Raw genomic sequence first — 23,275 nt, 5'->3', positions numbered from 1 at the left:
CACTGAAAGATCTGCTAGATCTGTTACAATTTTCTCTACTTTGCAAAACTCAACTACAATCGACACTCTTTATTTACAGAACAAGCAGAATGATTTAGCTCAAACAGTAGAGGCTACATGTTACAAACTTTAAGTAATCAAGGAAATATATACAAAGATATATGGGAGAAAAGATTTTGTATACATAAGCTTAGTCATCCATGAATGCTCAAGAACCAACTGTACGTCTCTCCCATATTCAGCAAATGTTATCTTGGCCCGGAAAGGCGCACTGCAGAAAGGTGGGTATCGCTGTTGCAGTCCGATGGACCTGAGGAAGTCCCCACTTCACTCATTGATTTGAAGAAACTCGAGTAAAGGCGTGACCCCATTGTTGAGGAAGTTGGAGGCCGAGGAACAGAGCAGATGCCTTCAAGCATTTGGACAACCTTCGTCATTGCTGGCCTCAAAGTCATGTCTTCCTGTATACACCACAATGCTACCATAACCGCAGTAGACACCCTCTCGTCAACGTCATCTATATTCACCTTGGGGTCGAAGATGTCCTTGAGTTTCCCTTCTTCCAACATCTTGAAGGCATACGATGGAAAATGCGATTTTTCAGAGGTTTCTGATGGGTCATAGTTTTTTCTTCCACCAATGATCTCCAGCAGCAGCATTCCGTAGCTGTAGACGTCACTTTTCTCCGAAATAGCGTAGTTTGTGATCCACTCTGGGGCAAGGTACCCTCGAGTTCCTCGCATTGTTGTGAAGACATGGCTCTGCTCCCGGGTCATCAGCTTTGCCAAACCGAAATCTGAAACTTTGGCATGGTAATTGTTGTCGAGGAGCACGTTTTCAGGCTTTATGTCGCAGTGAATAATCTTTGAATCACAATCTTCATGGAGATAAGCTAGTCCTTTGGCAGTACCCACTGCTATGTTGAATCTTGTCTCCCAATCCAATAGGAACTCTTCATCTTTTTTCCTGAATATCCATTTGTCCAGGGATCCATTTGCCATGTACTCGTAAGCAAGAAGTCGATAGCTCCCTTCTGCACAGAAGCCCCGGAGCCGGACCAAGTGCAGGTGATGGATACTGCCGATGATGCTAACTTCAGCTCGAAACTCTTTCTTTCCCTGACCAATGCCTTCCAACTTCTTCACAGCAAGTCGAGTTCCATCTGGGAGAACCCCTTCGTAAACCGAGCCAAAACCTCCTTGCCCAAGCTTCTTTGAGAAGTTGTTAGTTGCAGTTTGAAGATCCTTGTAACTGAAACGGATTGGCATCCCAGTTAAATTTTCCAGGAAATTATCCTCTTCTGAAGCATCTTCAGGAGATGGTGGTGCATCTCTCTTCCTCTGGTAGTATCGGTATCCTGCAAAGAGTAGGCCACAGATAACAACTACTGTCGAAACAGCAATGATCGCAATATAAGGTAAGTGTTTCTTGCTTCCGCTGCCCCCACTGCCTCCATCACTCAACACTTTAACATACGAAACAAAGCCCTTGTCGGAATCTTGGAAGCTACCTATCCTGTCAAACATATAACAATTTCTTGTACTGTTTTGATAGAACAGAGCAACACATGAACAATTACCAAGGCAAGAGCTTTTGCAACCTTCCAAGTCAGTTCTTGAAGAGGGTGAAACAAATCCCAATGCAAAATAATAGAGCCCATCACCAGCACTTGTAAGCGTTGTAGAACCCTTTGAACATGAGGTGACAATCCCCGACTTGCAATTCGCATGGGAGCTGAGACCTGAAGGGCACTGGCACTTGTTGTTGCTGGAACATTCAAAATATGCATCACAAGGTTCGGGGGTGCTGCATGAGTCCCCTGGTATTTTCGTTGTTGAAGGACCATTTGAATCTCCATTCTGAAGATTGGAAAAAGAAATAACCCCATCATTTCCCAAAACTGCAATCCATGTGGCATTAACATCAACATTGGATGAGAAAATAAATTGCCATAGTAGCACTTTAGAACTATCATAGAACTTCCATGAATTTGCACTGATAGAAGCTGAAGTGACTGCCCCACCATCTGTGTTGATTGTTTTACGGCTTTCCTTCCCCATGGACCAATAAGGCTGTGGTGTTTGGAAACCTGCAGAAAGAATCAAGTCGCCGGACTTGATTTCTAGAATATAGGTCACATTGTTGGAGCTTGGTTCGCTTTGAAGTTTCATTCCTTCCTGAAACACCTGGTTCCATAATAGAGTATCAGTTGGATGACTAAAACTCTGCCAAACTACTCCATTGTCATCCCCAAGCAAAACCAAATTTCCAGAGTCCTGCAATTCCATTGCAGAAACTGATTTGCCACCAGTATCTATAGACCAAACCACACTTCCACCTTTATGCAACGACACACTACCCTTATCATCAAACACAAATGTATCAGAATTAGAAACTGGGGAACCCCTATTTGCAGTCCATACTATATTCATGCTGTCCTTGTGGACAATACAAAGCAGGAACAAAGTGACATCTTGAGGAGTGGTGACGAAGCCAAAAGCAAAATTGGATTGATTAGACAAGAGAAACAGCCCATCATTGTCAATCCAATTCATCTGAGCCCCTTGAAACCCCGGACTAATTTTCCCAAAATTTCTAACACTAGCCAGGCAGGTTTCCGACAAGAGGAGAACAGATAACAATATGAAGCCTATGAAATGAATGAGATTCCAACCTCCCATTGCTACTCTAAGAACCAGTATTCAGCTAAGATTTTGAAAATAAAAGATTGAAGAAGACAACACAGCCAACCAAAGAATAGACTAGAATTCTTCACACCAGAAAAAGGGATACAAAGAAAAGGAGGGTGTGAAAAAAGACAAAAAAAAAAAAAATGAGGTAGCTAATCACAGGATCAAGGTTCAGAAACTAAATCTACCCAATTTCCACTATAAACAGAATCCCATAGTTTCTAGAAGAAAAAAGTCCATTACCAAAAGGAAGCACAGAAGAAGAGAGATGAAGCTGAATTGAAAGAGAGGAGAAGAGAAATGATTGACAGAGATGAAAATAAGATAACTTTGACCCGCTTAGAATCAAGATGAGAACAAATATGTGAACTAGAGAAAGAGTTTCAACTGTTTAACACATGGATTTAACTTGTGCTATCTGCCAACCACCTTTAAATCCTTTACATCGTTGCGTTGAATATAGCAACAAAACCCAAGCTCGGTGGCTGCAACTCTATATTCGGAACTTTTAGCGCGCAACACCAAAATTGACGAAAACCCAATTGAGGTGTGAACTTAAAAATGTGATATACAGTCAACGGATGATAAAGAACCAAAATTTAGGCCAGAAAAGAGGAAAACCAACCGTTATAAGAAATGGGTTAGCCATGAAACGGAAGCATGTTGCAGGGAAACAAAGATTTTGATGTGAAGAGAATCAGGAACAGGGCAGTAGCGTCTGATATACAAGAAGATTTATGACAAACAAAACCCAGAGAAAGAGAGAGTGAGGTAGCTCTCACCTCCCCACTTTAAGAAGCTGAGGCTTAATAATAAGCAAGTGGTTTTGCGTCATGGGTGGCTCTGGCTTTTTGCTCAATCTGTTTTTGTGTGCTTTTTTTTCGTGTCACAATTTTGAGAGATCTGAGGTGCGTTTGTTTTTAAAGAAACTGTCAAAAGAGGTGGTCTTGTTGTTCATTGACAGATCCAATAGGTAATTGATATTTAAATCTTTTTTCAATGTCCCATTTCAATTTCTCTGAAAGCCGCCTTCTTTTCATTCACACACTCAGCTAGTCAGCTGCAATTGCTTAAAGCTCATTTGGTTTCCGGTTGGGGTAGAATTTGAATTGTAAAACAGCGCCTCTATTTTCAACGACCCTATTCTAGGGGTCTTTGAAGTGTACTGGAAGGTACGTTTGCTTTTAAGATTTTTTTTTTTTTTTTTTTTTTGATGTAAGATAGTGTTAAATACTTTCATCTATGGTGAATTTCTTTTACAGCTTCGTTACTTTTACAATATAATACTTTGAAATAATTTATCAACCGTATTTTATTTACAGAAATAATGGTAGTTATCAAACGCGCTTCGAATCTTCTCCGTAATTTTTTTTCATGGAAAATGGGGATGCCTTTGGTTACTAATCAGTTATCATTATGATGCGGAGTTACGATAGATGACTTGTTTTTAGAGTTGCAATTGAATGCAAAGCTGGGATAATTAATTGGGTTTGTTTGGAGTTTGTATAAAAAGGTCAAGGGGGGCATTACTCGTCGGCTGTTGTCCACTGGGATGGGGCAGCTCGGCAATTAATTTCAATGGTGGGTGATGTCCTGATTCAACTTCTTCTTCTACCTCGTCCAAGTGGTTCCATTATTTTAGTCCAAGGGCAAAGCTCAAGATCAAGGTATCGTCATCTTTATATGTTAGGTAAAATTGAATACCTCGTAACTAAAGAAATGGGAAAAGATCAGGCTAATAGTTTTTTTTAGGTTAGATATGATTAGGCTATTCTGTTTCTACAATTCAATTGCAATCCGTGACCCTCCACCATTGGACTTTGACCTCGTTTGGTTCGTGGAATGGAAATGTTGAGAAAGGAAAGTTAATCATTTCCTGTGTTTGGCATACCCAAGGAAAAAAATAACTTTCCTACATGAAGAAAAAATAGAGGGGAAAATGGATTCTCCCACACCCATGGGGATTCATTTCCCTCATACTTTCCCAACATTAATTGCACATTAATTACCTACTCTAAAGATTATTTTAATGATTGTCATTACCAAATTATCCTATAAACTTTTTTCTATATATTTAATACATATATACGAGGCTAAACACATCTGACCGCTAGGGTAGAGAGCGACCGCTTTTGCGGTCTGCTTCTGAAATTTTCTCCATGACTATGGAGTCTCTGAGTGATTATGTTGTGGCGGAGGGGATGTGGCGTAGTGGCCAAGGTTGCTCGTCCCGTTTTTCCTCCTTGCAGCGGAGTCACTTCTGTGATTTTCGACGCCATTGGCGGATCGGGTGGTGGAATAGCCATCCGAGATCGGTGGTGGAATGGGGTACTAAGGTGGATGCAGTAGCGAGCAGGTTGGGCTTTTGTCAGCCAACGGCGGGGGCAGGGCAACTCGTCCCTGGTCGTGGCCCTGTGAGGCGCATCTGGACTTCAAGGTTTAAGGCGTCTGGCAGCGTTTGGCGGGCAACAGATTGCCAGATGCTGAGTCGAGGGTCCGCATCTGGTTTGGGCTGAAAACGTCGCGCGACGACGTGGTGCAGATGGGTCTGCAGATCCGGGTTTGGGATCCGGGTCAGATCTGGAGTTGGGCCTGGGGCTGGGTCTGGCTTTGGATGCTGGGTCGGATCTGGGATTCGGGTAGGATCTGGTTCTGGGTTTGGCAGTGGGCGTGGACTTGGACTTTGGTGTTAATTTTCCTTTGGTTTTTATTTTCTTGGTTCCTAGGTCACTTTGGTGGAAGATTGATCTCTATTTGGCGTATTTCTTATGTGGAAGATGTCTGGATGGTCATATTACCAGTTACATTGTTAGAAGATTGCCCTCTCATGGTTGGTCACACTATCAGTAACATAGGTGGAAGATTGTTCTATTTTCGGCGTAAGTTGTACGAGGAATATGTTTGGTTGGTCATACCACCGGTTACTTTGATAGAAGATTGGCCATTTATGGTTGGTCATACTATTAGTAACTTTTCACATAGCACGGTTTACACCCGGTGCGTCTTCAGATGCAATTTTGCATCCAATCGTATCTTTCGTAGGTTTTATGTTTATTGTTTTATTTCTGTACTTTTCATTTACGATGTAGCTTCTACATCGCGCTTTTGTAACCTTTCTTATTATTAATGGAGTTGACATTTATTCTCAAAAAAAAAAAAAAATTATCCTATAAACTTTTGAATCTTGAATTGTTTATGTTTTGATAATAAGAATATTATTAGAAAATTGATTTTATCTACTTTCCTATTCATGCACAAACTAAATATTGGAAAATAAAATAAAATACATTTTCCGATTACTTTCCCAGTGTTTTCAAACATTGGTAGAAAAACTAGTGGGAAAGTAAAATACATTTTCTGATCACTTTCATTGTATATGAATAGTTTTTTTTTTTTGAGTTGAAGGAGGTCAGACATTTTTATTCAATATGGAAGAAGCAATATTACACAGTGACCCGCCCCTGTGGGGCCGTCAGAAAGAGACACCGCTAAACGCAATATCACACAACCTATTGAGTGAAGCTCAGGGGTGAGTAAACTAATAAGAAACTGATAATAAAATTTTTCTACAGAATCCATCAGTAGACTCGCTGACAACCTCAGACCAATAATCCCTGCAGTTCCTCGCGGGTATTGATCCCAATAAAAATAAAAAGTTAGGCATCGCGACGAAAATCGACCTGGATCCCAAATTTTTATAAGAAATCCATCAGGATCCCAAATCCGGATCCAGAACAAAATAAGCCCACAAACAGCAGCCGTAGGCAACCCATTAGGGCCCAAGTCCAAGTCAGAAAAATAGGCCAAAGCCCCAACCCAATTAGGGTTTGCCCTGACAGCCAAAGCTGTGATCCTGCCGCCGCCGCACCCAGCTGCCACCACGCCTCCGATCTCCCTGCACCACCGAACTAGAGATCTCCTGACCTCCTTACCACCAGACGACCCATATAGAAAAAGTCCGCCGGCATCCACCGTGCCGTCAACCTGCCGGCAACGAAGGTGTGAATCAATCAATCCATCCAAGCCAGCGTCGACGACTCGGAAGTCGGACCACCCAAACAGCAGATCCATTTGTCGCCAGACAACCAAGGGACGCCGAGTAGCTAAAAAACGTCCTCGATGGTGGTACTGCCATCCATGGAGAGAAGACCCGAAAAGAGATTGACCCGACCCGATCGCAAAATCCGATCCCCTCCGCCATGATTGAAACGGAACTGCCTCCGCCTCGAGCAACGCGCCTGGACCTTTGAGCCTCGTGCGCCTTGGCCTAAGCGAGCCACCACTATCAAGAGGTAGAAAATCCGGTAAAACACAGGGCATCACGCCTAGCAGCCACGATGGCACAGAAGGAATCTGTGACAGAGAAGACACGGTGGTAGCCGGTCTTGATTTAGGAGCCCCCAAGGAAGACGCCGTAGATGCACTCCATACAGGACGGAGAGAGGTGCAGAGAGTCCAAGCCCGAGGGCGGCGCTCTCCCAACCCTAGCAGAGCTCTGCTAGGTCGAAACATGAGGTATGAATACAAGTTGGCATTAGCCCAAAAAAATAGGATATGGATAGAACACGAAGTTCAAAGGAAAAAAAATATGAATAGTTGAATACTTAGGGAATCCTTCTTTGTGGTGTTCAAAAAAAAAATTATCTTGTAAGTATAAAAAATAAATAAAAAAAAACACCACGTCCCATAATCTCAACCATCTAGGACTGAGGTGTTTAGAATCCTCTAATTTGTCGCAGAAAACCTTAACTGCAGCAAATGAATCTGGACAGCCTGTGCTAGCTGGTGGGATGATGGGAACAAAACCATGTGCTATGACCTTGAACTTGTTAGAACCTCCTCTGTATATTTTTTGCTCAATCATACTAGTACTGCTGTACTGTCACTGAGCGTGGATTAGATAGAAATATAGAGGTGGAAGAATTAAGGTGGACAACACTCCAGGACAAGATCCCAACACTCCAGGACAAGATCCTCAAATTCTGATTCAGTTGATTATATATAAACTTATATGCAGAAACCAAGAAAACAAAGAAGCCCCAAGAATTCATTCATTCGTGTAATCAGCAATATGGTTGGTAAATGTGCAAAATTCCAAAAGCCAGTGAAACACTTTCGCGCGCGATATCTTCTTTTCATCTTGGATCTTTTGCTCCTGATTAAAAACAACATGCTCCAGTTGATTAAGCCCTTAATTAAGCAAAGGAGTGATATAAATGACTATAAGATTAAGCCACCGTACATACAACCATAATATTTATTGAGAAGGACATCAATGAGCATTTGATGGGGATGATCACATGGATTCGTACGTGTATCATGTACAGAGATTTTGTCCGTCAGTTCCAATACTGGTCACCCAGCAATCAGAGATTTTGTGTGTGTGTGTGTATATATATATATATATGTATATTAGAATTGTAGTTACCTTCCTTCTCCTCGATCGTCATCATGTTTGTTTTATTTACTTCTGTATCACTATCCAAATTCTACACTCTAAACCCTAGCTAGTAATTATAATGTTAAAGTTAAAGCATTTCATTCAAAGTAACAATGTGTTTGGCTCCAAAACCAGTTGGCTTGCAAACTGTCTCTTTTGAGCGAGTGATTGCGCAGGCGTGCCAGCACCGCGGGGTGCAGTCGTTGGGGTAGTCCCTTGACCTGACTTCTTCTTCAAGCGCTGTGGACGAGGAGAGCACCAACCTCGTCACAGGGTTCTTCTCTAGCCTTTCGGAAAAGGACTTTTGCCTTACGGATAAGGACTTTGGTTGTGGTCTCTTGCGTTCACCGAATCGATACTTAGTGTTGTAGACTAAGCAGAGCAATCACTGGGAAGTTGGGAGAAGCACGGGTTGCGCTAAAGCGTGACTTTAGCTTCGCTGGGTTGCGAGGGCGTTACCCTTGCTTCGCTGGTAGTAACGGTGGCGGTTGCGCTCGCAGTCGGCTCGCTGGGAGACTGGGACTGGAAGTACGGTCGCCGGGCTGGTCTGGTGATGCTGACAGTCGGCTCTTGGAGAGACTAGGACTGGCGCACGGTCACCGGGTTTCAACAAGGTTGAAGGTTTGCTCCGGGGAGGCTTTGTAATCGCTAGGATTGATTGATTTGAGAGAGGTCCTTTCTGTATAGTCTTTAGCCTCTATATATAGGCTCTGCAGCTTCTCCTTCCAAATAGGAATGCAATGCTGTATTTTAGGCTACAGTTATTGGCCTTTGAATCAAATCAAAACACTTAATAGTTTTGATATCTATCGTAGATTCGCCTCTGTACGTGGCTAGGATATAGGCAAGATTAATTGCCTCTTAGAGTCCTGGATGTAATCTTCCTCTTGGATGCGGTAGGATATGCATTAACTGCATATATATCTTCGCGGGGACTCCCGTAGCTCGCGGCATGCAATTACATCACCCCTTATTTATTGCAATTAAGCATGATTGCATGTTTCTTGAATTGTGCCACGTCCATGAATCCTTATTTGCATGAGAGACTTGATTGCTTGCATGACATGGGCCCACCATAGGACTTACTTGCATGAGCAATTATACATACATGAATTACCATGATACATACATTCCTTTGCAATAAGAACCCCTGCTTTCACGTCCCCCTTAATTGCATGGGAAACCATGATTCCTTCCTTGCACGTAGCCTACTCCATATATATGTAGCTGCCATCTTTCCCTCTTGCACATACCTGGTAATCAAGCAAATCATCAAATATATTGATAATCAGTGAATATCCTGTTTTGCTTTAAAATTGTTTGGCCTCCAAGTAGGCATTATTTAGCCTCTAAACAATATATTCCGAACTTATCGAAAATATATGCTTCGGCCACGGATATTGGCCCGGTTCTCTTCGAGTCCCCCTTGTCGGGAAAAAATGTTATTTTGGGTTCAAACACTATGTATTCGTGAATGAACCACAATCTTGAATCTTGAAGTATAAGCCTTCGATATAGGATTTACATATGAATAACCATGGGAATGATCTATTGATTTATTATTTTCTTAATTCCTTCCACTCTTGAGATAAGGAATTATGAATTAGGGGAATCATCTTTAATTCCTCGACCATCATATACATATAATTTGATCATAAGTATAATTTGTTTGATTTAGATACTAAAGCCTTTCCCATTTATAATTGTCTAGATCGTCCTTAATATATAGCGATTACAGACCTGCCGCATGATACATATTATATCTAGGGAAAAAATCACCAATGATCACTGAGTTATGACTTATTCGACACTTAACTCACTGTATTTTCAACAATATCACTTAACTCACTTAGTTTTACATCCGTCTTTCACTTAACTCACTGTCGTTAATTCTGCCGTTAAAAGCTATTAAAATTGAGGGTATATTTGTCTAAACACTAAAAAAATGCATTTCTAACTTCTTCTTTTTTTAAAGACAATTTTTTTTTTCAAATTAAATTTAAGTTAAAAAAATCATTTTTTATTAGAAATCTCAGAAATTTAAAAAATTTAAAAAAGTCTAATAAATGTAAATTGAGGGTATATTTGTCTAAACACTAAAAAAAATGCATTTCTAACTTTTTTTTTTTTAAAAGACAATTTTTTTCAAATTATATTTAAGTTAAAAAAATCATTTTTTATTAGAAATTTAAAAAAATTGAAAAAAAGTCTACTAAATGTAGTTTTTTTAAGTTAAAAATGATTTTAAAGTATTTTGACAAATATACCCTCAATTTTAACGGCTTCTAACGGTAGAATTAACGGCAGTGAGTTAAGTGAAAGACGGATGTAAAACTGAGTGAGTTAAGTGATATTGTTGAAAATACAGTGAGTTAAGTGTCGAATAAGACATAACTCAGTGACCATTAGTGATATTTCTCCTTATATCTAATTGATATGATTCATATGAATGATCCCAACCAATACCACTGAAACACGAGTACTGTACACCAACCTACAAATCTTTTTGCAGTAACAGCAACTGGTTTTATGTTTATTTTTCTCCCAAACTCGAACTCGAAGAGATCTCAACATGTGAATGCATATCTTAGCATTGATAACGTAGTCTTCTAGAAGTTGGCTTTATAGTTTATACAGTGATCATACGTGGAATTGATCGGTGAAGCTGTCAAAGTCTCTCTCAAGTCTCTATTATGAACAAGAAATTGACACGGCTGTTCTTTCTATAAAAAATCATCTATTTGGCTTAGAATTCATAACTCTACGAATTCATGAAAGACTTCTGACAACAAGTCTCTAAAACGTCATGTTAACTAGAATTCATAACTCTACGAATCAAACAAAGGAAAACAAAAGAAAGTATGAAATATACCATGAAAGATGGATGACAAGCCTTGAGACGAAGAACTTGAAGATCCTTGAAAGCAAACAATCTTTTAGGGACGACACAAGGGTGGATGACGGCTAGGATCTTGATGTATTGCATGACTTCTTCTCCTCCTTGGTTGAGACGCAGAACTTGGAAATACTGAACTTCGTAGAACAATCCCTGCTTATCCCTGTTCTTACTATAAAAAATCATCTATTTGGCCTGGCATGAGACCCTTGTTTATGGATATTTTCTACAGCTCTAAATGGTTAGTGGGCAATGGTCGATCAATTGATTTTTGGCATGGTAATTGGCTTAATGGTTCAGTTGTTGATAGATTGGGTATTGAGCATCAGCTGAGCAAATTATTATGTGCCAATGTTTCTGATTTCATCAAAGATGGCTCTTAGTATTGCTCTAGTAATTTAATTGCTGATCTTGCTGCACTTTGGTCTGAAATTTCAGCTATTAGGCTTCCTTATTCATACATGGAGGATAAGTTGGTGTGGTTGGATTCTTCTGATGAGAGTTTATCTTTATCTATAGCCTATGAGTTAAAGAGGAGTAAACAGGCAATTGTTCTTTGGGATAGATGGGTTTGGCATCAATGCTTTCGTCCTCGAAACTCCATTACTTTATGGAAATTTCTTCATGGTAAGCTTTTAACAGATGATCGATCTCTTACTTCAGCGAGGCTTTTCTTTTGCTTCTATGTGCTCTCTCTGTCAGGCATCTGCTGAGACGGCCCACCATCTTTTTTTTTAGTGCTCTTTCTCTATGAAGATCTGGTCCACAATTTTATCTTGGTTTAAAGTTAATACTCATTTCCTAGATATATACATTTTCTTCTCTTACCCACTGCAACATGGTTTTGGTACTCAATTGCAATTGCTTTGGTGGAGAATGATGGGAGCTGGCTTTTACTCTCTTTGGGACGCTAGAAATTCTATTCGTTTTGATGAGCGTCGCTTAACTTCTGCTTACTTGATTCACTCTATCAAGCAGCAAATTCGAGAGGTTGATTCTTGGGGTTTTGGAATTATGCGTAACTCAGTAGATGAGCTTTGTATTTGTAGTGCTCTTGGAATCAGCAGTAGAGCCTCAAGAACACATCAAATTCGTGAGGTTAATTGGCATGCTCCTTGTGTTTTTCAGTTAAAAGTTAATACAGATGGTGCTGCTCGTGGGACGCCAGGCCTCGCGGGCTTTGGAGGTATTTTTCGTGATCACTTGGGCAATTGTATGGGTTGTTTTGCTGGTTCCATGGGTATTGCTACTGCCCTTGAAGCAGAGCTTCAAGCCATTATTCATGCCGTTTTAATAGCATCAGGAAAATGATGGACTTCTCTCTGGATTGAGTGTGATTCAGCGGTAGCAATTCACTTTCTTGCCAATAGAAATTGCTCAGTCCCTTGGCGTCTAAGTGTTGATTGGGTCAATTGTTGTACCATTCTCTCCTCTATGCAGATTCTTTTTTCACATATTTATTGAGAAGGGAATCAAGTGGCTGACTGCTTAGCTAACTATGGGGTGGATCATGAGGGGCATTATTGGTGGGACTCTTGCCCTCCTTGTGCTTCAGCTGCCTTTGTTCACAATCTGCAAGGTTTACCGAATTTCCGTATTAGTTGAATTCTGATGTGCTTGACAGATTTCATGCAAACGTGGTTTTCGCTACATGGTTGCTATATTCATCAGTCTGTAACTATTTTAGCTCAGTGCTCACTTTGAGTACTTTATTTCTTTTTGTTCTCAGAGAGGTTTTGGTTCTTGTCCCCCTCTCTCTTTTTGTGATTTTTTTTCTTTTATCAATAAAATAAAATAGAGGGACGAGCGGTGGGTTCCCGGTTGCGATGGCCCCCTTTCTTTCGAGATTGCGGGTGGGTGTTAGTCACCCCAAATCGGCTGCCGCAGAGAAACTAATATCGCATAATCCTCTATTTAATTTTTTTTTTAAACAAGAAAAAGGAACGTAGATGAATATTTTGATCTAAATAATATCCAAATAAGTACGAGCACATATACTGGAAACGCCTTTGTTGATGAATATTGCGGAAAAATGTTATTATAAACTGAAAACACATATATTGACTCAATTTCACTTAGGTAGTTAGTTGATTCTGTACTCAGTTATACTCAATTGTTGTTGGATTTAGATATTTATACTAAATGTTTTGTTCACCCTACAATTAAATTTTTTCTTTAAATTCCCAAAATTGTTCTTAAGTATAATTATTAACAGAATAAATAATTGTAGTTAAGCACAATTTTATGGATAAATAAAATTTTACCCAACAGACATCCCAATTATTATCTCAGCTTTCTATTCCAAAAAAATAAAATAAAATAAAATAATCATCTAAGCTTCTTCATCGCTAGTCTACCAAACAATTAGTTAGATCAAATTTTCAAGCTATAGTAGCAAGTAAAAAGAATTGTTGGTTACTATTATTTTGATCTACTTCATGTGACTCGTGTTTGATTTTACGTCATAGTAGCTGATGAAAGGAGAAAATAGAGAAGAGGAAAAAAAAATGAAAAAGTAAAAAAAACTAGAAGGCATGGGGTTGCACCACGATGGTGTGCTTATTTTCTTTTTCTTTTTTCTTTTCCAGTTTTACATTTTCAATAGTGATATCTTTTTTTTTTTGCTTAATTATTTGATGGTAAAATTGAAAGTGTCAGGGTAAAAGTTTAATTGTAGGGTGAACAAAGCATTTGGTAGGGTGAAAATAGCCTCACCCTTTAGATATAAGGGTGAAAAATTATAAGACAATTAGATTACTCATACTCACTAACTTTAAATTTAGATTTAACGGTAGTTATGCACAACTGAGTACAAATTAATTGATTACCAGGTCATGCTTCTGTACAAATTACATAATCCTTTAATTAGCAGTTTAATTATTACATTGGTCCCTTGGATTTCTCCTACAAGTTATTTTCTATTATTTTGGGATACAAGTGTCACATCGATTGCAATTATATGACTTATATCTATGTTTTATGCATAAATACAAAGTCAATTATTGGTACCATGCTAGCTTTATTTGGAGAAGATCCGAATACGTACATATGCTATAAGAAAAACCAAGAAAAAATAAGGCAACACCTCCTCACGCGTCTATAAATCATGTATCTGCAAATTACTAATGCATCATTAGTCATCCTGATTGCGTCAAAATGATATCATAATAAGTCCCTATATATAGCTAAAAAAATTAAGAATTAGGGGACCAAACAAAGTATTAGACAAAAACCTTTTAGTTAGGCGAAAAGTATCACCTGTAACTAATTAACTGTATGGACAGGAGTCGTACGACTTTGTAAAGTGGTGTCTATAATATTTATGGACCGAAGGTCGTGGGGTATTAGGCACAAAGGGCTTGGCTGGATTAGGAAGAAAACTTTGAAAAAAGATTCAAACGCTGCAACATCCGCAAGGTCTGATTAGTGTCTGAAAAAATCATAGTATATGATCAACTTGCAGATAAACTAATGTGAGAAGCTTAGCGCGCCTGTAGAAGTTTTCAACAAACAGAAAACTGCATGGTTGAACTGGAAACAACTATAATATGAGAGAGATCGAGATCGATGAATTTATATATGTACATAGTGCCATAGTGGGATGCCTCGTCTTTTTGACCTCTGCTGCGCTCTCTCGTTATATTATGGATATAACCTGGGGTAGAAAGTTGAAGTATTCCTTAATCTTGTTACGCTTTTCAGTTTTCACACTTGGAGTTTATATGCATTTCAGCAGTTTAGTTACAATTAAACTATATTATAAAAGCAATGGACAAGAGTCGTGTGCTTGAATCGCAGGAGATGCAAAGAGGAAACAGATTTAGGGGGGTGCAAAAAGAATCGGATCATTTATTGATTTATACGCGCGTGTCATCCTTGCGGATGAACCATGCTAATCTTCTTGATCTGTATCCTTCAAATTTTATTGGATGTCCCGGAAGGAACAAACTTATATACGTAATTGTGGTATATGTTTTGCTCCTTCAAATTTTACTACTGCTCTATGGTTCATATGGAATTCTAGAAACAAGGTCAGATTTGGTGGTTCATGCAACTAATGTGTTTGGGATGATTGTTGGGCATATTCAAGCTTCTAGTCGCCTTGTTACTGGAGTAATGCATAACTCGATTCTTGATCTTCGAGTGTTGAAGTGTTTTGGGGCTAGTTGTAATCCTCGTAGTGCTCCTAGAGTTCTTGAGGTTAATTGGCGCCCTCCTCCTTCTGGATGGGTGAAGGTTAACACTGATGGGGCTTGGAGAAGAGGTTTAGGTGTGGGAGGTTATGGTGGTGTTTTCAGGAATGATCAAGGGTGTTTTATTGGATCCTTCTCTTCTTCTCTTGATATTCCTAGCTCAGTTGCGGCAGAGGTAATGGTGGTTATTGAGGCAATTGAGCTTGCTTGGGTGAGAGATTGGAATTATGTTTGGTCAGAGGTGGAATCTCAAATTGTGCTAGACCTTCTTCGTTCTCCCATGTTAGCTCCTTGGCAGCTTCGTGTGCGGTGGAAAAATTGTCTGCATAGGATTTCAATGATGCACTTTCGCTCCTCACATATTTATCAGGAAGGGAATCAAGTAGCCGATGCCCTTGCAAGTTTTGGCACATCATCCTCTGGTATGACTTGGTGGGACACGCCTCCGGATTTTGTTCATTCACTTTATAATAGAGATAGGTCTGGGCTTCCTAATTTTCGTTTTCGATAGTTTGGGTTTCACTTTTTGTATGAGAGGTTTTGGTGTTTGTCCCCCTCTCCTTTTTATCTTCAATAAATAATTTCGTTCTTACGAGGGTTAAACAAAAAAAAAAAGAGGATGCAGCATAATTAACTAGATATTTTTAGTAGTACAGAATATAGGTATTAATTCCAGCAGTTTAATTACAGCTTACAAAGACAACGGACAAAAGCAACACTAATTAACTAGGCCAGATGAAAACGAAAAGGAAATGACAATGAAAACATATTAAATTTGAGGACTGAAACACAGGGTTAAATGCTATGCCTACTTATTGATATTTACAATGAAGCTGTGCAATTAGGCCGCGTTTGGTTCGCGGAAAGGAAATCAATTCTTTGCTCTTTCCATAGGCGTGGGAAATTGCAATTGTTTGGCTCCAATTTTGTTGCAGCTGGTCAACAGTCTCTTTTCTTGCGCGGGCGTGCCAGCACCGTTCGGGTGCGGTCGTTGGGGGTGTCCCTTGACCTGACTTCTGTCGAGCGATTGTAGACGAGGAGAGCACCAACCTCGTCGTGGGATTCTTTGTGCCTCGTGGTGAGGACTTTGCTGAAGTTTCTTCTTGTTCACAAGTCGATACTCAATATTGCAGATTGAGCAGAGCGAAATCACCGGAAAGTATTGAGATCTTGCTAAAGCGTGACTTTAGCTTGGCTGGGTTGCTAGGGCGTTACCCTTGCTTGGCTGGTTCTGTAACCGTTGTGGTCGCGGCACTACCGTCGGCTCCCGAGGAGACTAGGACCGAAGCACGTTGACAGAGGGTTTGGTGGCACTGAAAGTCGGCTTCTGAGAAGACTAGGACTAGGAGTGTGATCACCGGTAAGAGAAAGAGAATGAGAGGAGTTGCTCTTAGAGAGGTTTGCTCTAGAGAGAACTTAGATCATCTTAGAGATGTTGTTGTTGAATGTGAATGGGTGTCTTTAGAATGAGAGGATAAGGTGTTTATATAGGGAAGAAAAAGAAGAGTGAAATGATGAGTGGAAGAAAAATAATGAAAGTAGATCTAAGTTCACTTGTAAAATATGGAAAAGATAGAGAAAAGATGAAATGAAAGCAAAGCATGAAGGTGCAGCAACATGGAAGTGGTTATGATCTATTAAAGAGATTGTAGAAGAAAAATATATCCAAGGAAAAAGAGAAAAGCATCTAGCTTTCTTCATGTGGGTAGGAAACATGAACATGTGAATATTGAGCTGGTTTTAGGTCAGTTTCTGCCCCTTTATTCCTTCAATTATTTCTCCAACAAGACTTCATTATATGCCTTCGACTTATTCATATGAAATGTTCCACTATGAGTGTAGATCATCCTGAAAAATTTTCAGATTTTTATTCCATGTGGTTGGGCCGAAAATGCTGCTGGACCTCTTATAGGTCCAGTTTTCCAGTTTTGCTTCTGTAGAAAATTGGGCTGATTGTTTGAAGGCCTTCCACTCAAAAAAAGCTCTGGCACTCTTCATAATAAATGATCCTTGGGCTGTCTAGAATGGATCTGCAGAGTTTCAGCTCATTTCAAGTTCATTTGGTCAGTCTGCCGCCCCTCCTTCCTTGTTTAGCTTGGTTTCTCCTAGCCGAAGTAGGAAAATGTGCTAAAGTTGACTTTTCATGTTTCCATGTTTCCATGCTTCCATAATAGGCTTTATTTAGCCTCTAAATATATATTTCGAACTTGTCGACAATATATAGCTTGAGCCACTGACATTGGCTCAATTTCTCCAAGACCTGCCTTGTCAGGCCAAAATGTTCATTTTGGGTCCAAACAGCAATTCCCAGTAATTTTCCTTTCCAGTGTTTGGAAAGACTAGGAATGTAGTAGAATACACATTTTAGTTTCCATTGTAGGGGTAATGCAAAAATCATACAAACAACGAGTACAGTTAGTTATATTACCAAATAATGATTTTGAGCAAGTGGGTGGGGGGGGGGGGGGGTTTCCTCTTTTTTCTTTCATTTGAGAATCATTTTCCCTTCTTTGGTCATCCCCAACAAAGGAAAACACAAGAAATGAAACACTTTCCTTTCCCAATATCCAGATTCTGCGAAACAAACGTAGCCCTAGGGTTTGTATCAGAAAGCTAGCTAATCAGCTATGCCTAACTCTACTTGCTTTTCAATACAAACGGCCTTATTTTGAATTAATGCTGCTGGCCCAACAATAATGATCAGTGAAGCGCCCAAGCCATGGCTAACCCTGCTTTTTAGAGATGAGAATTTCAACTTGGACACTCACACGTGCCGTAAATGCTCTTAAACATTAGATTTCAGAACCCGACCCGTGAGTACTCTTGTTAATTTATTGCACGCCAACCCCTATTGAGTATTGATGCAGATTCTTCTCAAAAAAAAAAAAAAAAAAAAAAAACGCTATTGATGCAGATAAGTGACAAAATGCTGAAGTAATATGTAATGCAAGCAGTTTCCAAATCAATTCGTAGGATGAAGATGTCTGTCCCTTGCAAAGTAGCTGTATGAATTGTATTTGTAGGTGGAGTGGTGGAGTTGAAGTTGGGTTTGCTAGCTTTCAAGTGCATCTGTCACTATTGCCAGCCTAAAGCCCTAAACTTATATTTCCTATTGATTTAGGGCCCAATGACAATAAAGATGAATCTGGCTCAATTAAGAGGCAGGCCCAGCCATTATCATTAAACTCAATTGGGGTAAATGTCTAGCAACCATCACTATGTCATGTTGGATTGATCGACTCACTTCTAATCATGTTCGGGTTGACCATTACCATGCATTCCATATGAATATTACCGTGTGTTGTTCACGGTCAAACATTGTTTACCAAATTTAAGCCGTATCATGTTTCTCATTGAGTGCATGTTGTGTTGTGAAAAAATTCATCTGATATGACGGCATTATAAAAAAATATTATCGGTCGCCCTCTCATTCCATTACACTTGTTACCCTTCAAAAGAACAACTATTCACAAAAACAAAACAGACAAAATCAATTTGGTTGATCCTCTAGTAATCACTATGGGCGTTTCAAACACTAATGGGAGGAACATCAGAGCAAGTTCACCCGTTGGGTCACCAGGTCACCTACTATTCACTGTTTTTTAGTGTATATTTTCATTCTCTGGGTCACGAAATACACTGTGCCCGTGACCTAGGGCACGAAATACACTGTGTTCGTGACCCAGAGAGTGAAATTAACACTAAAAAAGTAATAAATAGTGGGTGACTTGGTGACCCAACAGGTGAACTTGCTCTCAGCATGCTTGGTGTCCACTGTCCACTCGGTCTGGTCTTGTTTCTTCAATGCATCACAAATAAAAATGTCACGGACACGTGTCAACATCTGAGCGGGCAAACCCACCTTTACTTGGAAGGTCCATCACCAATGAAAATGGCGCACTCTCATGCCCCACGTGCGCCATTGGCCCTCCGCGTTGACGTGTCAACACCCGATGACGCTCAAAGACCAAACTCCCTAATCCCCTGCGGTAACCTCCACAGAGTCGAAACTCCACCCAACCCGTCTCCATCTGCCACATCAGCAAGAGAACATCACGTGATCATTTTCCCGCGGTGGAGTATAGTTCAGACTCGATCGGCCATGAAAATTGAAGCTTTCACACACACACACACACAAAAAAAAAAAAAAAAAAAAAGGGCCCTAGCTGTCACTACGACCCAATAAAAAAACCACTAAACCAATTCCCACGCCCTAAAAACTATATTTTACATTCCTTCACAATTTAGCAAAAACCTTTGTGGTTGTAAATATTAATTCTCTATATTTTTTGAAGCTCAACTGGGTTCTCTGGCAATAGAACAACCCAAAAAGGAAGAAGAAGAAGAAGATCGATGATGAAGTGGTCACCGTGGCCAGGCGGATCAACGAGGAGGTTTCACGTGAAAGTCAACCAGCTAAAGCTTCATGGATTTTCATGTGAAAACGAGAGAGAAAAGACATTGTTGATCGAGGTGAAATGGAAAGGTTCCAAAAAGCATGGAGGTCCGTCCGGAATGCTAATGGCGCCGTTTTACGGACGATCGAGGTGTCAGAAAAACTGCACCGGTAAGGGTTTTATTGGAAAAGGTGAAATCGTTGAATGGGACGATGAGTTTCAGAGCCTCTGTAATTTTGGGTCAAAACAGAGCGGTGGTTGTTTTAGTCCTTGGGATTTGACCTTCACTTTGTTACATGTAAGTTTGATCAATTTCTGCTCTTTCAATTATTTTGGTTTTTTTAATTTGTTGGGTTAAATTTACGAAATGTTTTTCTGGGTTTGTGAATTTCAGGGAGAGAGTGCAGAATTGAAAAGTGACATGGCGGTTCTGGGGAGGGTTTCGATGAACTTGGCAGAAATGGCTTCGAAGATGGATGCTGAGATTCACACAAAGCTTTCTGTAAATTTAAACATGGAAGGGATGATCATCCCCATCGAAGCTACCCTTTTGGTGAGTCATTTGAATTGTTAAGTTCATCATTTCTTTCTCATTTTTGTTCGTGCTAATTAGGATCATCATGAATTGTTTTTCTTTATTGACCAATTAAGGATACAGACTTGATGGTATTTCCAGTTCTTGATCAGGTCCTTTTTTTTTTTTTTTGTTTCAGGTTGATCAGGTCCTTTTTTATTATATAAGTTGCATTTTTAAGAATTTAAATGCATGGTATCAACCGCTTTTATTGGAAGTAATATATTATTTTAAGTCACATTTTTGGTCATGTTTTTTGTTTTTTTTTTTTTTTTTTTTTTAGAGAATCAATTTTAGGTCATGTTAGGTAGTGATTATTCTATAATCTCACATGAAAGAAAAATTAGAGTACTTTACAATTTTTTGTATATAACTATGCGCTTAATTTGGATGAATGGAATTATGGAAATTCTAATTTGAGTGCTTTGATTATAGCTTTTGCCTTTTTTTTTTTTTTAAAAATTTAATTGAATAAAATTTGATAAACAAATTTAGCGAATATAACCACCGTTATTTTTAGATTTTGGTCAAAGATATATTGTCAGGCTGCATTATTTGCATCATAAAACTTCGATGAGGCTTAAGTATATACCACCACATTTTGTGTGGTTCCTAGTTCATACCAAATGATCATGACCATCCAATCATATTACCATCCATGAAAGGGTGGGAACCAATTTAATAGTTAATAGCAAACAAATATTTGACAAGTTCTTACATCGTAGTTTCAGACTCAGACCAAAAGAAAAGGTAAAGACAGGTTCCTAGTAATTAAACTAATCAAAGTTCACATCAAGGAAAGCAATTAAACTAATCAATGTATGGCTTTGGCTTTTGTTAATGTTTTGTGATGGTACCTGCAGGTTTGTCTAAGCTTTGCTGAGGTCAGAAACACAAATGACTCGGCCGGAATCGTCGAAGACTCGGCCGAGTCGGACAAAGACAGGATGGTTCGAGGGGTCGGCTACTTTAGAAGCTTCAGAAAGACCAAGAATGAGAGAAAGAGTTCCGGCGACCGAGTCACTTCTAGTGACACGGACGATTCATGCTTAACCGATTCAGACGGGTCTTCAGGGAATGAAACTTCACAGACGGAGTTGGGATCGTCCCTGAGTTCTGAGACTCAGCTTGACTCGGGCCAGAAGGGTTGGTTCTCTAAGAAGCGAAAGTGGTTCAGTCCTAGACCACCAAGAAGAAAAGTAGAGCCGTTGATTGAGAGGACTATCGAAGTCAATGGAGATCCGATTGCCGTCGACAATCATCCCAGTGATTCAACAGAGGTACATAAGCATGCAACATTTTATTGGAATCAGGTCGTCTACCTTAGAGAATCACTGGACCCTAAACACGTAATAAGTTGACATTATACACGGAAATAAACATTAAAAAAATATATTAGAGTTTTGAATTTATGATATCATGTTAAACAATTATTAATAACATTATTAAGGTTTTAAGAAATGAATCAACATTGGATACGAACTAACTTCGTATGCATGTATAGAAATTAAGAAAGGGTGTCCCAAATAATACTTATTTTGATTTTGGTTTACTCCAGATTCTAGGTACTGTTGAACATTCTGAAGAATCACACCAGCAAGATAAAAATTGCATCACAAGTACTAGCTGGGAAGCAAGGGAAGTCGCAAGCAGAGATGGGCTAGCAAAGCTCAAAACCAATGTGTTTTTTGCCTCCTTCGACCAACGCAGTGAAAAGGCCGCCGGTGAGAGTGCCTGTGCAACAGTAGTTGCCGTCATAGCGCACTGGCTGCATTCAAACCAAGGCTCCATGCCTACAACATCCGAATTTGAAAACCTCATAACACAAGGTTCCACAGAGTGGCAAAAGCTTTGCAGCAATGAGGCTTACATGAACTTGTTTGCCAACAAACACTTTGACCTTGAAACTGTTTTGGAAGCGGATCTTAGACCTCTAGAAGTCGTAACAGAGAAATCATTCATCGGATTCTTCAGCCCCGAGAAGTTCGAGAGCTTAGAAGGGCACATGTCATTCGACCAGATATGGAATGAGATAAGCAAGAACACCATTTTCGACGAACCAAGGATATACATTGTGAGCTGGAACGACCATTTTTTTGTTTTGAAGGTTGAAGCCGATGCTTACTATATCATTGATTCATTGGGTGAGAGACTCTTTGAGGGGTGTGACCAGGCATACATACTAAAGTTCGATGAGTCAAGTATCATATATGAGAGTAACTTAGAAAAAACAGAGGATGCTTCAAAGGAAATAGGGGGTTCTGAGAGTAATAAGGAAAGGTCAGAAGTCATATGCAGTGGAAAAGAGTGTTGTAGAGAGTTCATTAAGAGATTTCTTGCTGCCGTACCACTTAAGGAACTTGAAGAAGAAGATAAGAAGAAAAAAGTTTCTGATTTAACTCTCCACCAGCGTTTGCAGATCGAGTTTCACTACAGCTTTTCTTCTTCTTTAACTTCTTCTGCTACTTCTTCCTCGCACTCTCTTTTCTAAGGTGATGAGTGTATAGAAATCAAGTAGCCAAATGTATAGCAGGCCTCGATTCCTTTTCCATTTCTGATACTTTAAGAGACTGAGAAATTTTGATGATATCGACATTCTGGCATTCTGCAGATTCGAATTTGTGCCATAATTTAGTCTCCTGATCTATATGTTATATTTTACCAATGTGATAACTAGCTCTTAACAGAAAACTAGGCTCCTCTTTCCATTTTCTTCAGCAGCAGGCTTGTCTATAAGAATTAATAGACTAGAAAATGTGGGTACTGATCAATACAAGAAGCTTCAATACTATAGTGTTCATTGTTCAATGGGTTGTGAGAAAGCACTTTTTTCGGTACACCCATGCTCTGTATTGCTTAGGACACCCTTTCAGCCTTTAGCAACTTTGAACTGAGATGCTATTTTCTCAATCTTTTACTCAAAACACACTGCAAATCTTTTCACCGACTCTTTTTGTTGTCATTACAACTCCAAAATACCTAAACACGTACAAGCCATTTAAAAGCAGTTCATATCCTCTAAAATCTTGTTTATGAAGAGAATATGCTGAAACAAAAGAGAGATGGGCATTTGTTTTGACCCCAC

At 39.6% G+C, this 23,275-nt stretch overlaps 3 protein-coding genes and 1 pseudogene across 3 annotated transcripts; 2 read left to right on the top strand and 2 right to left on the bottom strand.

Moving 5' to 3' along the window:
- Nucleotides 1-19: 19 nt before the first annotated feature.
- LOC133740702 (G-type lectin S-receptor-like serine/threonine-protein kinase SD2-5) lies at nt 20-3,630 on the bottom strand. Its single transcript, XM_062168648.1, has one exon. The coding sequence runs from the start codon at nt 2,679-2,681 to the stop codon at nt 249-251; it is 2,433 nt and encodes an 810-aa protein (XP_062024632.1). The 5' UTR covers nt 2,682-3,630; the 3' UTR covers nt 20-248.
- A 7,857-nt stretch (nt 3,631-11,487) lies between these two features.
- Nucleotides 11,488-12,337, top strand: LOC133737886 (uncharacterized). The gene is made up of 2 exons (XM_062165361.1): nt 11,488-11,653; nt 11,832-12,337. Exons 1-2 carry the CDS (start codon nt 11,488-11,490, stop codon nt 12,335-12,337), a joined length of 672 nt encoding a protein of 223 aa, XP_062021345.1.
- A 2,523-nt stretch (nt 12,338-14,860) lies between these two features.
- LOC133741623 (U6 spliceosomal RNA) lies at nt 14,861-14,971 on the bottom strand (annotated as a pseudogene).
- A 4,467-nt stretch (nt 14,972-19,438) lies between these two features.
- Nucleotides 19,439-22,863, top strand: LOC133740705 (uncharacterized). Its single transcript, XM_062168651.1, has 4 exons — nt 19,439-19,914; nt 20,011-20,169; nt 21,054-21,470; nt 21,749-22,863. Exons 1-4 carry the CDS (start codon nt 19,573-19,575, stop codon nt 22,679-22,681), a joined length of 1,851 nt encoding a protein of 616 aa, XP_062024635.1. The 5' UTR covers nt 19,439-19,572; the 3' UTR covers nt 22,682-22,863.
- The last annotated feature ends 412 nt before the right edge of the window (nt 22,864-23,275 follow it).

This window comes from Rosa rugosa, chromosome 3, assembly GCF_958449725.1.
Source record: "Rosa rugosa chromosome 3, drRosRugo1.1, whole genome shotgun sequence".
Lineage (NCBI taxonomy): Eukaryota > Viridiplantae > Streptophyta > Magnoliopsida > Rosales > Rosaceae > Rosa > Rosa rugosa.
The sequence above is the reverse complement of the archived record's forward strand: the minus strand, read 5'-3'. Positions and strand labels throughout refer to the sequence as shown.